General features: G+C 37.9%; 1 protein-coding gene across 1 annotated transcript in view; it reads right to left on the minus strand.

Annotated features, from left to right (window-relative positions):
- Positions 1-15998, minus strand: part of LOC137045300 (collagen alpha-6(VI) chain) — a 43817-nt gene extending 27819 nt beyond the window's left edge. The window contains exons 1-10 of the mRNA XM_067421877.1: positions 15918-15998; positions 14451-14492; positions 9633-9726; positions 8932-9540; positions 6456-7028; positions 4695-5264; positions 3929-4549; positions 3235-3807; positions 2488-3039; positions 675-1250 (exon numbers count right to left, since the gene is read on the minus strand). Of these exons, the coding sequence (XP_067277978.1) occupies positions 675-1250; positions 2488-3039; positions 3235-3807; positions 3929-4549; positions 4695-5264; positions 6456-7028; positions 8932-9540; positions 9633-9708 (4150 nt within the window). The 5' untranslated portion in view covers positions 9709-9726; positions 14451-14492; positions 15918-15998. The remainder of the gene's footprint in view (positions 1-674; positions 1251-2487; positions 3040-3234; positions 3808-3928; positions 4550-4694; positions 5265-6455; positions 7029-8931; positions 9541-9632; positions 9727-14450; positions 14493-15917) is intronic.
- Between the last annotated feature and the right edge of the window lie 1017 nt (positions 15999-17015).

A 17015-nucleotide genomic window follows, 5' to 3' on the forward strand; every position in this document is an offset into this window, starting at 1 on the left:
GACTTGAGCCACATGCAAACAAGCAATTGTGAATGAGACGCATAGAAGAGAAGACCATTAAACTCAAACACTAATAAGTATCACATGGGGGCATAGACAGAGCTTTAAACTGACTTATATTGCAACATAACATGGGAAGAGTAGATTAGATTTATATCCATTTTACAGTGAGAAATGTATGTGACCAAGAATAAATAGACATCTGATTAATCAAGATGCATGTGAGGCAGAAATAGTCAGCTTACTACATTGAAAAAGTAGTAAGTCACTGACAAAACGTAGCTAAATATGTGGTCAACCTATTTTTAAACATAGCCACATTCCTTTGATTTAATTTAATCAGAAGCTAAATTCACATGTTTGAACATCGAGGTAATTTGTTTAAAAAAATTATTTGTGCCATACATTTTTCAGATTTTTTTGTGTTAACAAATAAACTCAATTAGCTATCAGCATTAAAAGTGAACAGATCATTTACACTTAATATAATATAAAAGAGAATAAAATCCATATTATATGTAAATGGAGTTACATATCAATAAAACAGGGAAGTTTGTTATTAGAAAATCTGCCACATTTTAAAAAACGATACTGATAAATGTAGTTAAGTTAGTAGTGTTGCCATTTTAGGTATTCTTAAGCACTGATAGAAGGTGATGATAAATTAAATTTACTTGGTTTGGTAAGACTGCAGAGCTCTTGGGTGATTGTTTTTTGTAGTCCACTCAGACCCTGGTAGGTGTTTGCATAATGCACTCTTCCTTTCGTTCCTGCCATCTGTATTAGCTGGACCTCATCTGCATCTTCAGTACCAATAGCAAAAAAGTTGACTTCCGATTCTGCCAGGGATTTAGTCCATGTTTCCAATCCACTTAAATCATTAACCTTGCCATCTGTAATGAGAAATAGCACTTGGGGGACATTCTTTGCCCGTCGTCCGCCATATGTTGTGCCAAAGTGGGAGAGTGTATATTCAAGAGCCTGAGCCGTGTTTCTTCTTCCCCCTGAAGCTTTGAGGTTTGAGATAACCTTCTGAATATCCGCCTGATTGTAGTACTCTTTCAGAGTGAACACCGTTTGAGGGGTGTTAGAGTAGGTGATTGCGCCAAATCGTACCCGTCTTTCTCCAACCACAGATTTGCTCACCACATATTTCATTAACTTTATCATTTCCTTGAAACCATCTTTATTGGGATTACCCGAAGCATCCACAAGGAAGATTATGTCAATCAGTTCGGGTGTCTTGCATTCTGAAAAGATATATTAGCATAATGTCAGAAATCATTTGAAAAAGTCACTTTGGCTTTGGGTTTTATTATAATACACATAAAAAGAGAAATCCAGCACACTATAAATTCTTGCAAAAAATCAAAAACTTTTTATTAGCAACGTTTCGGTCTCATGCCCTTCATCAGGCATGACCAGATGAAGGTCATGAGACCAAAACGTTGCTAATAAAAAGTTTTAGATTTTTGCAAGAATTTATAGTCAGCGGGATTTCCCTTTGCTTGTTTATTGAGATTTGTGGATCTGGGTATCCTTTGTCCTACGGACCTATTCATCAGCTACAGGTTTGTGATGGTAATTGTGCACCATAATACACATGAAAGCAGACAATCTTTTAGGGTGTGTTCACACTTGTAGTTTGGTTCGCTTGGTCCGGACCAAAAACAAACAAACAAGTAGTCGAGGTCCGCTAAGCGTTCACATTGGCATTTTTAACACCGAACCTAAAGCCATAGGGATACGTTCCTAAACTGATTGGTCTGCTTTTATGATGTATATTTTAAGACAGAACTTACTTAACATCCAAACCAATGCTGTGCTGGGATAAATGTGCTCGTTGCATGTGTATAGCTACACATGATGATATTTTGACCAGCTGAGAACTCCTGAAGAGCTTATAAAATGTGTAAAAGAGTCAAAACAGCGACAGGAATCCCTCAGTCACAGACAAAAAACAAGATTTGCTGTGAGGAGACGCAGTTCTGACGCCTGTCCTGAACTGTGATGGGCAACATCACGACTATAATGAGAACATCTGTCCTTTTTACGGTCTTATCTTGTAAGGTGCTGTTTTTGGTCTTTGGACAGTGTTCATATTTCAGTTTGGAACTACATGAGGTCGAGTAATAAATTAAATAAAAATTTTTGGGGGTGAACTAACCCTTTGAAAACATACAGGCCTTCTCTTTTGGCAAAACAGCCATTTGGCATATGTGTCTACATGATACTTTTGCCAGCCAGATTAAGATGGACTTTGGAAATGAAGGGTAAGATGAGTCACCAGTGATTTTTGGTCCAATTTAGTGAAGACAGACTAATGGTTGCAAATGTTTTCACTTTTAAGAGTACACTAGTAGTAGGTGCCATCAAAGCTATCAGACATGGACTAAAAACCACAAAAATAGGGACTTGATATCAACTAAAATACATTACAAACATAATGTGATCTCTTTTAAAAAATCTCAGATTTTGTTTACCTACCTGTGTTACAGATCTTGAGAACAACCTCACTGCCTAATTCTTTCAGGGAAGCAACCGTGTCTTCAAAGAACACACCTCCGTGGGATCCAGCAATGGCAAGAATCTGAGATCTGTTTGCATGTCTCATACCAATGGCATAAATGTTGATGGATTGGTCTCTCAGCACTTTAGCAGGTTCGGCTACATCATCCCTACTCTCTCCATCTGTAAGAACTATCAAGAACTTCATGGCACGGGCGCGTCCTCCTTTAGACAGGTCAAAAGATTGCGATACTTCTTTAAGTGCTGCTCCAGTGTTAGTTTTTCCATTCATCTGTCTGATATTTCTAATTCCATGTAATAATCCATCTTTATCATCAAATGTATCCAAGGAAAACTCCTCTTTTGTGTTTGTGCCATACTGAACAACTGCAACACGCTCTTTGTTTGGTCCAATGGCAAACTTTTCTATCATAGACTCCATTATTTTCTTTATGTTTTTAAAACCTTCAGTGCTAACACTTTCTGATCCATCGATCAGGAAGACGACATCTGCAAAAAGACCTTCACAACCTAAAAATAAGAAATGTATAAAATGAGCAAACAATCTTGAAATGATAATCGGTCACTGGCATTTATTTGCATGCGTTGGTTTTATTATTTGATCACAGAGGTCAATCATTTGTGCAAACCAAGTAAAGGGGCAATCACATGATATTGAGCAAATCAAGTAACATATAAACATTTGCGATAAATTGAAATTCTTACCTTCAAAAGTACAAATTTCTGTTAGGATGTCTTTCTTAATTTCCTTGAGAAAATCATAGTTTTTGACATAAAATGTTCTTTGTGGACTGCCAGATATTAATTCCAGCTCGGGGACAGATGCGCTTTTCACACCGATAGAATAAATGGTGACATTCTGTTCTGTTCTCAGTATTTTAGCAGGAACTTCTACTGACTCTACTGTCCCTCTTGATTCGCCATCTGTGATTACAATCAGCAGCTCCCGAACCTTTTCCCCACGTGTTTGTACAGCTTCTTCGAATAGCGGTATCATTTGTCTTAACCCCAGATCAGTCCTGGTGCCCCCTCCTTTCATAACGAGATCCTTCACTGCCTTTTTGACATCAGCTTTTGTGCTATAGTCGTGTAATCGGAAAACTGTGGTTGCACTGCTTTCAAACTTCACCACCCCAATGCGCACATGGTTACTTCCAATCTCCAACACCTCAAGCAATTCAGTAATGAATTTCTTCATATCGTCAAAGTCTTCATAGGTAATACTTCCTGATTCATCCACAAGGAAGTATATGTCAGCTTTGACTGTTTGCTTGCAAACTAAAAAGAAGTGAAAGAGTATTTTGTTATGAAATTGTGAAACACATTTTAACAGGATAAACATTGTGCTAGATAAATAAATAAATAAATAAATTAATTAAAAAGTAAATATATTACAAACCTTCTAAAACTGTGGCAAGTGAGATTTTAGGTAAGATGGCATCTGTGATTTCATTGCAAATTGCTTTGGTTAAAATATTTGCAAGTGAATTTAGTAGGTCAAAGCGTTCCACATATAACACAAACTTATTGGGTGGGTAGGATGCAATCTCTCTCAAGTCATCCTCTTTTGAGTCTTTTGTGATACCGAGCGCAAATACTGTGACGCCTGATCGCCGCAAATCTGCTGCAGCGCTGGCCGCGTCATCTGTGGACTTTCCATCGGTGATAACAACAGCAACCTGCTGAACATGCTCATCTTTTCTGCTGCCTCTTGCTTTGGTGAACACATGGTCTTTGGCAAACTTGAGAGCAGCCCCGGTGTTTGTTTTACCGCGACCATACACCATGCTATTGATGTAGCGCAGGATGGCAGTCTTCTCATTGAAGGTGTCAAAGTACACATCAGCTCGAGGGAAGTCACTATAGAGGATCACAGCAACCTTTATTTTTCCTTCGCCCACATCGAGACCTCCGATGGTGCTCTCGAGAAAGTCACGCACAAGTTGGAAGTTTTTGGTTCTGATACTGCTGGACTGATCAACAATAAAAGCGATATCTGCCACCACATCTACCTTGCACTCTGTCAAAAAGACATAAGAACTTTTGTATTATATAATACATAATAGTTTTTTTTAAAGTCATAACTAAAACCCTAACCAAGGGGAACAAAGTGTAGTAACACTATGAATTTTATTAAAAGAATAGAAGATTTTGCAAGCACTCACCCTCTGTGACAACAGCATTTTCCCCTCTTTCTATGGCAGAAGTAATTTTCAGTTGCACTTTTGGTATGTTGCCTACTAAGTTATAGTTGTGCTGTGGACTAGAGATGTAATTCATCTCATACGGATCAGCTTTGTTTAAGCCAACAGCAAAAACTGTCACTGCATCGTTTTTGATTTTACGGGATGCTTGGACGACACTATCAGCAGATTCTCCAGCTGCAATGACTAACAGGAACTGCTTAAAACCTTCAGAGACACGGCTTCCAGCAGTAGCATTTAAGAAATGACTGTGTGTATATTCAATTGCATGGCCAATTCTACGTTCCCCAGAGGGGCTCAGCTGCAGACTGCGGATAGTTGACAGCATCTCTTTCTTGGCCATACCAGTATTAAGCAGGAATTCTTCTTTGACATTTTCGCCAAATTGAGCCAGGCTCACAAGATTAGCATTCTTTTCCAGGTTGAGTTGACCGATCAGTTTAGTGAGGAAACTCTTTATTGCTTTTTGCTCTTGTATAGATGCTGAACTATCAACGAGTATGAAGAGATCAGCAAATTTGTCCACAAAAGCTGAGGAGAATAGAAACAAATGAATTATTTCCATCTAAAAAATGTATGTACAAAAAGTATAGTTAACAGTATGGTGGGACTCGAAGCTTGTACATTTAAGGAAAGTTTTTGTTCATTTTAAAGGGGTGGTAAAACACATTCTTCCGAAGACTTGATTGTGTTTGCGGGGTGCACTGTAACATGTGTTCATGCTTTGTTTTTAAAAATTGCATTATTTTTCATACATTTTACCTTTATTGTACACTGCTCTGTCTCTCCTTGTAAAAACGGTCTGATAGTTTCCTGGATCTATGAAGCCGGTCCCTCAAAAATACAAAATGGGCTCAGATTGATTAGCTGTCCCAGCTGTGTTGTGATTTGTTAACCGCCTAGCCTACTCTTCTCCACAGCAATAAAAAATGTCCACGCCCCCCTTATTTAATATTCCTGAAGGAGGGGTTTATGTAAATATTGAACCCGCTGATGCCAGCAAGTCTGGAGGAAAAGGCTGTAGTTCCCAACCAGCACCCCTCTCAGAAACTGAAGCCTCCGCGCCTCAATCGCCCTCCGGGGACCGGTCCCAGTATAGTCGCCCCTCTGTGTTTTCTAATGGACGCGAGGCAAACTAAACAATAAAATCATGTACGGGGAGACGTCATGATTGACAGCTGAGATCGACGTCTTCTCTGAGTGAAGTTGTCATTGAGGCACTAACAGATTTTTTCAGGATTTTTGGGAGCAGATTGGAGCTTTAGCTTTAATTAATTGTTCTGCATCTGTGAGAGTGTGGGCGGGCTTTTGATATCGCGACTGTACTTCCTGCTCTCTACTGGGCAACTCCAGTCCTGAAATCACTACTGCGCGGACTCCGATCCCAAGATGTCAGCGCCATGCGAGGCATCTGAAAGCTTCAACTCTGCTCAGCGGAAACGGATGATGTTGTGTCGTCCATATATTTGTTACAGTCTATGTTCCCAACCGGCCGTTCACTGTAGTCTACAAATTGATTTCTTTAAAAGCAAATATCTCCCTTTGCTTTAAACTTTGAGCGTTGTAACTTTGCAGATGTTGTTTATGCTCAAACAGCAACATTACACACTAGCTAAAGTTAGAAAAGTGCAATCGTGTTTTACCACCCCTTTAAGGATTTTTCTAATTCAACAATCCCACAGTATAGACACAAATGGGAAAGCATACAAAGCAAAATGTTACCTTCTGACTGGATGCCCACAGTCGAGCACACTTTGTTGCGCAGACTCTCTTTTAGACTTTGCAGTTCTTGATAACTGTTAATGCTGAATAAAAACTCTTCATGTGGGACATTAGCTATGTTGCGCAGCTTTTCCATGTTGCCTGTTCCCACCCTGATGACAAAGATGGCAACTCCCAAATTCCGTAGCCTCTGGGCAGGTTCCTCTACAGCATCCTGTGATTCCCCATCTGTGATGACTATGGCAATGGCAGGTACCTTCTCTCTGGCCAGTCTAAAGTAATTCTCACGGATGAAAGTCAGGGCCTGACCAGTGTTGGTGCCTCCTCCACGGTATATGAGATCATCCAACTTTTGGTGCAGGTCTCTCTTATTTAAATAGCCACCAAGTAAGAACTCTTGGTATGTTTTGTCACTAAACTGGGCAAGTCCTACTCTCACCTTGTCAGGTCTAAGGTTAAATCTGTCCACAAAATCATGGAGGAATTTCCTCACTTCATTAAAATTACTGTCTCCAATGCTACTAGATGAGTCCACAAGGAGCACAATGTCTGCCTGCGCAGTCTCGTTGCAGCCTAGAGCAAATTGAAGAGTTTGAGTTAGAACTTTGACCACTTAATTATGCTTTTAAATATTGTGTTTGTACAAATAGAATCATAGAAATGTAATTTTAAGGATGCAATCAGTATTTGCTGTAAACGTGCCACTGTCATGATGTTGCCTTGTTACTTTAACTTGAGATTCCACAACATTTAGGCCCTGTTTACACCTGGTATTAGGATGTGTTTAGTCCGATCGGATCACAAGTAGACGAGGGAGACATGTTCCCGTTTACATCTGGTGTTTTAATCCGTCTCTTTTGTCAACTTTCAACCACTTCTGTCCTGATTTCTTCGAGGGGAGGGTCTATGGGCAGGTAAATGTATGGGTTTTTTCAGATCTTTCAATTTAATAGACGAAATAAGCTTACCCAATTAACTGTACATATGAACATGAAATGACAGAAAAACATAAGGAAACAGCAGCTTTTGTTTTAGCAATGAGCATTTGAGCAGTGTGTGTTAGAAATTTGGAATGGTGAGAGAAAATTATACTTAATGCGTTTTTCAAGACCAAACATAGGACTTTAGCCAACAAAGTTCAAGTTGTGTTTGGCTAGCTTGGAGCCATAATGTTTATGTGTTAGGTGAGTAGGCGGAAGGTAGGTGGAGGGTAGGCTTTCTATTGTGGCTGTTCGAATGCATTTGACCATATTTGTGTCTACGACTACCTCTCTAAGTGGTTGAAAGTGGACAAGCTCAAAATGTTTTAGACCCCTGTATTTAGCATCTTGTAATCTGATAGACCAAAACGCATCTTAATACCAGGTGTGAACAGGGTCTTATAAATGTCAACCTATTCTAACTCAAGCTACTCAGCTTAATATTTTTAATATTAATATAACAGCTACTCTTTTAATATTGTGATATATTATTGCAATTTTAAGTATTTGGTTGTCAATTTATTATATTTTAAATTATCATTTATTTCTGTGATGCAAAGCTGAATTTTCAGGATCATTCCTCAAGTCGTCAGTGATCATGATCCTTCAGAAATCATTCTAATATGAGGATTTATTATGAGTGTTGGAAACAGTTCTGCTGCCTAATATATTTGATGAATAAAAGGTTCAAAATAACTGCATTTATTCAAAATAAAAACATTTTCAAATAATATAAACCTCCTTTACTATCAATTGTTATCAATTTAACACATCCCTTGCTGAATAAAATTATTGATTTATTTCATAAAAAAAAAAAAGACTGACCCCAAATTACTGACTAGTAGTGTATATTGTTGTTACAAAAGATTTCTATTTTTAAAACATTAGCTTTTTTGTGCTTTTTTAACTTTTTTATTCATCAAAGTATTTTAAAAAAGTATCACAGGTTATGAAAGAATATTAAGCAGCAGAACTGTTTCCAACTTTGAAAATGAATCCTCATATAAGAATGATTTCTGAAGGATCATGTGACACTGAAGACTGGAGAAATGATACTGAAAATTCAGCTTTGCATCACAGAAATAAATGATAATTTAAAGTATAATAAATTGAAAACCAACAATTTCAAATTGTAATAATATATAACAATATTACATTTTTTCTGTATTTTTAATCAAATAAATGCAGGCTTGATGAGCAGAAGAAACTTCTTTCAAAAACATTACAAATAGTAATGTGTCCAAACTTTTGGCCTGTACTGTATAACATCAAAAATCCCCCCAAAACCAAGAGACAGGATGTTCATCTAGTGTGGAATATTTTTGATTTGATCCAAGTATTCAAACTTCATATATAGCCTTAGGACTATTTTAAACTGCTTTAAACTTTCAGGCAAGGCTTTGTCAAGCTAAAATTCAGTATGTTCTCTCACATATTTCCAGTAAATCTGTGACTCAAAAGTTTAGAGTTAGAAGTTTTTCAATGTAATATGTTACCTTTTGACACCAGTGTGACTTCTTTTTGCGTTTCCTCTACAGTGGTACACAGTTTCTGGATTACACTCTGAGAGATTCCCTGCAGAGCTGCAAAGTCTGTTACGCTGTAGACATGCTGATCGTACGGCTCGTTTGCGATCTGTCTCAGTAATATCTCGTTTGCATCTTTGATCCCTATGGCGAATATTTCAATTCCCCTTAATCTCAGGTTCTGCGCATGTGACTCAACCTCATCTTGAGAATCACCATCTGTGATAACAACAGCAATCTGAGGAACATTCAGCTGTGCTCGACTTCCGGCCTCTACAACAAAGTGATGTTTTAGTATGAACTCCAAACCCTGACCGGTAAACGTCCCGCCTCTTTTATAAGGCAGCTCTTGGATGTAGCTGAGAATTTCCTCTTTGTTCTGGTAAGTGTTGAGTGAAAACTCAGTATGCGCTGTGTCACTGTACTGAACCAGACCGATCCTAATCCTGTCAGGACCAACTTCAAAGTTCTCTACAAGCGAGGAGAGGAATTCACGGATTTGTTGGAAGTTGTCATGCCCAATACTGGCAGAGCCATCCACCAGGAATACAATGTCAGCCACTGTCTCCTGTGTACAGACTGAGAGAAAGAAAACAGAGACTTAAAATGAGCAACAATCAGTCAAAACTGAACATAATCATCTCGTATTATCTAGTAAATCCTGCCCCTACCAAGGTTTTGGCCATTGCTGACAAGAAAACATAACGACAGAACAAGGAAGCCAAGTGATCCCAACTCCTTCTCCATGCTTGAGTTCCTTGTTCCCTGAAAAAAAGCAGCCAATGAAGTTAAACGTTTCTGCAAAACTCGCATGACCAAACATTGTAAGCATAATATGAAGTTAGCTTTAAAAAAAGAACTAACAGATACACTAGGGTAGTAGGGATGTCACTATCCAAGTGGAAGGACATTGAGATTTTCCTACTTTCCCACTGATCTTTCCCCTTTTGAATGAAAATGACACAGAGAATGTTTGTAAAGACTGTCAGCTTGAGATATGAGATCTACTGTTTTTGTATGTGCTACTACGACCACTTATACTAACGGCCTTACCACATAAGGGCCTCGTCCCAAATGGTGCACTTAATGTTTACCTGTGTGAGCAATCACAGGTCAGCAAAACCACAAGCACAAGTCAGATCAAACTTTATCAAATGCTCACCAATGCAGCATGCATTTGCAGGAATTAACTAATTAAAAAGTGTAACAACCAAGAAAGCCTAGAAGGCCAAGACTCCATATCTATATTAATTGATTTAACACATATTTCAGATACAAAAACACATAAAATGACATATCAAGGATGATCTAAAACCCATTCATTGTTGTCTAATTGATTACGTGGACCAGCATGAGGGGGTTCTCCTCTTGAGGGCTAATGTTTGTGGACTTCCTTAGTCTCTGAATTACTCTTACATCCTTAGAGCATCTGCCTACAGTTCAGCAAAATATTTACTTGAGGTGAATCTCCAGCCCAGCAGAGAACAAACAGACAGACATCTTCAGCAGAGCAAAATTACAAGACAGATGGAACATTTAGAAACATCATTGACTTTCAGGTTCTTACATTATACAGTTGTGCTTAAAAGTTTACATACCACTAGCAGAATCTGCAAAAACACATTGTATAAGAGGGAGCATACAAAATGCATGTTATTTTTTATTTAGTACTGTCTTGAATAAGATATTTTACATAAAATATGTTTACGTATAGTCCACAAGACAAAAAAAGAAGCTGAATTTATAAAAAAATTAACCTGTTCAAAAGTTTACATACCCTTGCTTCTTAATACTGTGTGGTGTTCCCTGATGATCCACGGCTGTGTGTGTGTGTTTTGTGATGGCTGCTCTTGAGTCTTTTACATTTTAACATTTAGCAGACGCTTTTATCCAAAGTGACTTACATTGCATTCAAGATACACATGGTTACATTATTTTCAGTTCTTGTTTTCCCTGGGAATCGAACCCATGACCTTGGCGTTGCTAGCGCCACACTCTACTGATTGAGCTACAGGAAAGCAAACACAACTATTAAAAAAGCTTCAAACATTGGTTGAATGGTTGAATTAATTGGTTGAATCATTGGTTGAGAGTCTTTTGTTTGTCCTGAGCAGTTAAACTGCCCAAATTTCTTCAGAAAAATCCTTCAGATCCCGCAAATTAATCACAGCATCTTTTTTTTTTTTTTTTACATTTGAACCCTTTCCAGCAGTGACTGTATGATTTTGAGATCCATCTTTTCACATTGAGGATGATTGAGGGACTGATGATTCAGAAGGAAACACAATGCAATAAGTGTCGGGGGTTGAAAACATTTGAACAGGATGAAGATGTCCACAGTTTTCTTATTTTGTTTAAATATCATATTTTTTCCATTTAGTATTGCCCTCCGAAAGCAACAGAAGATGCTTACATGTTACATCAAGAACAACCGTCACAAAACATATTTTTATAAATTCAGCATTTTTTTTTTGTCTTGTGGACTATTTGTAAACATATTTTATGTAAAATATCTTATTCAGGTCATAAATAAAGTTTAAAGCTCAAACAGAACAAAGAAATAAGCATTTTGTATCATGCCTCTTATTTTGTTAAAAAGAAATAAAACATTTTTGCATATTCTGCACAAGAGGTATTTTTGCATATAACATAACATAAGTATTTTAGGACAGTAGCACCGTCTCGATCCAATCTTTTGTTGAAATGTATCAAGAGCTCATACAGGTCCTTCTCAGAAAATTAGCATATGTGATAAAAGTTCATTATTTTCCATAATGTAACTTTCATATATTTTAGATTCATTGCACACCAACTGAAATATTTCAGGTCTTTTATTGTTTTAATACTGATGATTTTGGCATACAGCTCATGAAAACTCAAAATCTCAAAAAATTAGCATATCATGAAAAGGTTCTCTAAACGAGCTATTAACCTAATCATCTGAATCAACTAAGTAACTCTAAACACCTGCAAAAGATTCCTGAGGCTTTTAAAAACTCCCAGCCTGGTTCATTACTCAAAACCGCAATCATGGGTAAGACTGCCGACCTGACTGCTGTCCAGAAGGCCATCATTGACACCCTCAAGCGAGAGGGTAAGACACAGAAGGAAATTTCTGAACGAATAGGCTGTTCCCAGAGTGCTGTATCAAGGCACCTCAGGGGGAAGTCTGTGGGAAGAAAAAAGTGTGGCAAAAAACGCTGCACAACGAGAAGAGGTGAGCGGACCCTGAGGAAGATTGTGGAGAAGGACCGATTCCAGACCTTGGGGGACCTGCGGAAGCAGTGGACTGAGTCTGGAGTAGAAACATCCAGAGCCACCGTGCACAGGCGTGTGCAGGAAACGGGCTACAGGTGCCGCATTCCCCAGGTCAAGACACTTTTGGGCTACAGAGAAGCAGCACTGGACTGTTGCTCAGTGGTCCAAAGTACTTTTTTCGAATGAAAGCAAATTTTGCATGTCATTCGGAAATCAAGGTGCCAGAGTCTGGAGGAAGACTGGGGAGAAGGAAATGCCCAAATGCCTGAAGTCCAGTGTCAAGTCCCCACAGTCAGTGATGGTCTGGGGTGCCATGTCAGCTGCTGGTGTTGGTCCACTGTGTTTTATCAAGGGCAGGGTCAATGCAGCTAGCTATCAGGAGATTTTGGAGCACTTCATGCTTCCATCTGCTGAAAAGCTTTATGGAGATGAAGATTTGGTTTTTCAGCACGACCTGGCACCTGCTCACAGTGCCAAAACCACTGGAAAATGGTTTACTGACCATGGTATTACTGTGCTCAATTGGCCTGCCAACTCTCCTGACCTGAACCCCATAGAGAATCTGTGGGATATTGTGGAGAGAAAGTTGAGAGACGCAAGATCCAACACTCTGGATGAGCTTAAGGCCGCTATCGAAGCATCCTGGGCCTCCAGAACACCTCAGCAGTGCCACAGGCTGATCGCCTCCATGCCACGCCGCAGTGAAGCAGTCATACATTAGAGTGCATAACTGAACATAATTATTTGAAGGTTGACCTTTTTTGTATTAAAAACACTTTTCTTTTATTGGTCGGACGAAATATGCTAATTTTTTGAGATTTCTCATGAGCTGTATGCCAAAATCATCAGTATTAAAAAAATAAAAAGACCTGAAATATTTTAGTTGGTGTGCAATGAATCTAAAATATATGAAAGTTTAATTTTTATCATTACATTATGGAAAATAATGAACTTGTATCACATATGCTAATTTTTTGAGAAGGATCTGTATGTGTTTTAACCATAGACTGTAAAAAAATAAAGAAGCAGCCTTTTGTCCAGAAATTTGAAGGTAATTGAGGTGTTGATAACGAAGCACGACACCAGAAGCCATCTGACTCCCACGAGACCAGGAAATCATCTGACTCCCAAAAAAAGACAGCTTGCATATTCTGTTGTGTATAAATATTGGGTCGAGGGAAAGGCAAGAGGAAAGGCAAGTCAATTTTTTTTTTTTTTATTAGCTGTATGCCAAAATAATCAGTATTAAAACAATAAAAGACCTGAAATATTTCAGTTGGTGTGCAATGAATCTAAAATATATGAAAGTTTAATTTTTATCATTACATTATGGAAAATAATGAACTTTTATCACATATGCTAATTTTTTGAGAAGGACCTGTATATTGATTTTTAAATGCTATTCAACAAGCAAGTGTTGTATATCTGAATATACAAAATATGTACAATTGTTCAGTAATTGTGTGTGTGTGTGTGTGTGTGTTACAACTAATCTAAAACAAAAGTATCTAAGATTAGAACATCATTCTAAGAAATTATGAAATTAATATCTGAATATGGAATAAATTTAGTTTTTCTCTATTTTGTAAAGACCCTGAAGTGCAGAGCCTGACAGCTAAATATACTATGGCAATTATATTTGAATTGTAATTATAAACAATTATAGGGATTGCTGAATTCAATATTACATTATATTAGTGCAGACTTAGTATCATAAACAGCAGCATCCATACTTTTACGACAACATAAACCTTGTCTTAATATCATATTTTCTTGAAATAACCAAACATTTTCAAATGCTATTCAACAGGCAAGAGTCACAACTACACACATCTGAACACATATAAAAACACTTCTAATATATAAATTCATATTCATTTCAAGCCAATAACAAAAGCAGCAAAAGTGTTCCCAGTTTTAGCAAGGATTGTGTGTGCCAGCTACTTTCCTAATCCTAAATCAGGCCTGAGTCTATGAAAACACTGACTAGTGAACATGAGATCTGAACCCACAAAAAAAGGCTTGAATAAAACATAAAATCTATACATAAACTGTGATTTGAACTTTTATTTATAAAACCCCAGTCATCATTAATTATCTCATAAACATTTCAGGCATCTCTACAAGCTAAAAATCATAGTGTAATCATAATGAATTTGCATGGATTATACTCGGATTACCACAGTGTGCTCAAAATATAATACAACAAAAGAGTAAAGAGGTGAACTTACACAGAACCCAGACACCGAAGGGACGAGTCCAACGCAAAGACTCTGAATGAGAAACTAAAAGTTTGAAACTGTTCATAGAAACTTATCAAGCCACTCCTCAACATCATGATTTCCATTTTAGGAGAAGATGACTTTCAAGACATGTATATACAGACCCCCCCACACACACACGATAGAGTCATCATTTGTTTATATCCACCATAGAAAAGCATGCAATGTTTTCACATTCTACGTTTGGATTATTGCAGATGCTTACAGCGTCATGTTTGTTGCTTCTGTAAGCTCTTAGTTAATTTAAAGATGCACTATTTAAAACATTTTCAGTAAAATATCCAAAAAACACTAGGCCAGTGTTATAATTTTGTTCAAATGAGTACTTACAATAGCCCAAATATTTCCAACTATTTGTAAGTCGTGAGTAAATTGCTATTTTAATCTATGAACTGAGACGTGTCAGGGAGTTGACTGTCAATTGCAAATCAAATCTGCGTTACTGCGTAACTGGTCTTATATTGCAGAAACATTTTACTCTCACTGCAGTGTGCAACAAGCGTCATAGAAGCTGCTGAACAAATGCAAATGTCGTAACGTCACATCTCATGTAGTAATGCCGTAAAATAATGATACCATAAAACAACAACACTCAAATGTGTTGTCCTGCTCAGTCCTATCCCAATTCTTTCCCACCAGCTGAGTTGAAGACCACATGTCCCAAGATTTGTCATCATCAAGCTATGCCTTTTTTTTTTTTTTTAATGGGCGGCCTCTAGCGAACGGAAAAGTTACACAGTGTACCTTTAATTTAATATTTCTTAGTGCTTTTACAACAAATCTAAAGGAATAGCTCACCAAAAATGAAAAGTTTTATCGCTTACTCACCCACATACGGAAGCCCTGAACCGCAAAGTAAAAAAAAAAAAAAAAACTATAATTTCGAGATTAAAGTCAAAATACTTCGAGATTAATCTCGGATTAATCGAGGCATTTCTGAGGAAGCAATTACAGTTATGGAACAGCAAAAGGTATGGTGTCTTGGATGTTTGTATAAATCATAGGCAAACTGAATATGCTCTCTAACTAGCTAATAGAAAGGTTAACGTTTAGATTCATGGCAGAAGCAGTTCGACTTCACCAGGGCAGTTCTTAGCCTACGACTTTATTCTCGAAATATTTCGACTTTATTCTCTAAATAATTCGACTTTAATCTCGAAATTATAGATCTTTTTTTTTTTACTTTGTGGTTCAGGGCTTCCGTACTCACAGGTCGTTCCAAGAATGTACATAGTTGTTTTATGGAAAATTACTTAAAAAAAACACCATTAAAGTAGCCCAAATGATTGTGTGCTCTTTTCCAAGTCTTCTGAACTCATTTGATAGCTTTTGCTTTTAAAGTGATGCTGAATCCACACTGAGTGCACAATAATAAAAGCAGATACATTTATCATCATGGCCCGTTCCAGACAGTACCTAGCTGTATGTGAACATTTCCTCTCAGTCTGTGGTCCGTCAGCAAGACCACGGGACAGAATTTTGGCTTCAGATCCCAGCCGCTCCTCCAAACAACATGCTTCTTCTTGACTAATGGAGTCTGTATACAGATAAACACAAATAGACACATTTCATCCCCGCATATAAGGCATACTATGAAACATAGATAAGCATAAAGTGACTGTAACAAGGTTCATGTATGGGTTGGAAGGAAGAAGATGGGGTCGGCGAGACTTTTATTGATCACACTCTTTATCATAAACAGCGCACAAGGGCACTTCTCTTTCATATACTCAAAACTCTGTAGGCAACGTTTCTCAGCTCGTCAGCTTCAACTCATTCAACTCTGTAAGTGTCCAAGTAGCAGCAGTCCCAGTCCTGGTCTCTCTCTCCTCTGTCTCTGCTGCCGTTTAAAAGCCGTCTCTCCGCGCAAATTACTGCAAGCAGACACAGGTGTTAGTCATTTGCACTTGGCCTACTTTCTCCCCGCTGGGTCCTGCTCCCTCTCTCCCGGTACAGACCTCGCGGAACCCGCCCCCTCCGCGACTCAGGCCGGGGAATAAAACACAGATTTAGTCATCAGTTCACTGGAATTGGATTCAGTTTAGGTTTGTTCATGTTTGTCAGTAAATGTTGGTTTGGATATCTTATCAAAAACAGCTTGGCTAATTCCTTCATTTGCTCATCTTTAACACTGTTTTATACTTTTAGTTCTCAACAGGAGGGTTATCAAGTTTGTTCAATTTAACGTTTGAGTTTAAGGAGATTCTTGTTTAGTTTTGCATGATAAACAATTTGGAAATGTGCTGGGTCACCACTTGATGTCCAATGTAAAATATCGGAAGTAAAACCAGTTGTGAACCACTGTTTCTGAAGCATTGAGATCTAACAATTGAGTCTTGGACAATTTCATGAACCAGAGAAATCCAGGAAGTGAATTCGTCTTGATGCCTTCCTACCTTGGAATGCATCCTTCGAAGGAAGCATTTTTAAAGGGATACCCTGGTGTTGAGACTTGTATGGCTTAATATAACATAAATGATGTCTCTTACTGAATTATGTAGTAGAAAACCCATG

This window comes from Pseudorasbora parva, chromosome 17 (assembly GCF_024679245.1).
Source record: "Pseudorasbora parva isolate DD20220531a chromosome 17, ASM2467924v1, whole genome shotgun sequence".
Lineage (NCBI taxonomy): Eukaryota > Metazoa > Chordata > Actinopteri > Cypriniformes > Gobionidae > Pseudorasbora > Pseudorasbora parva.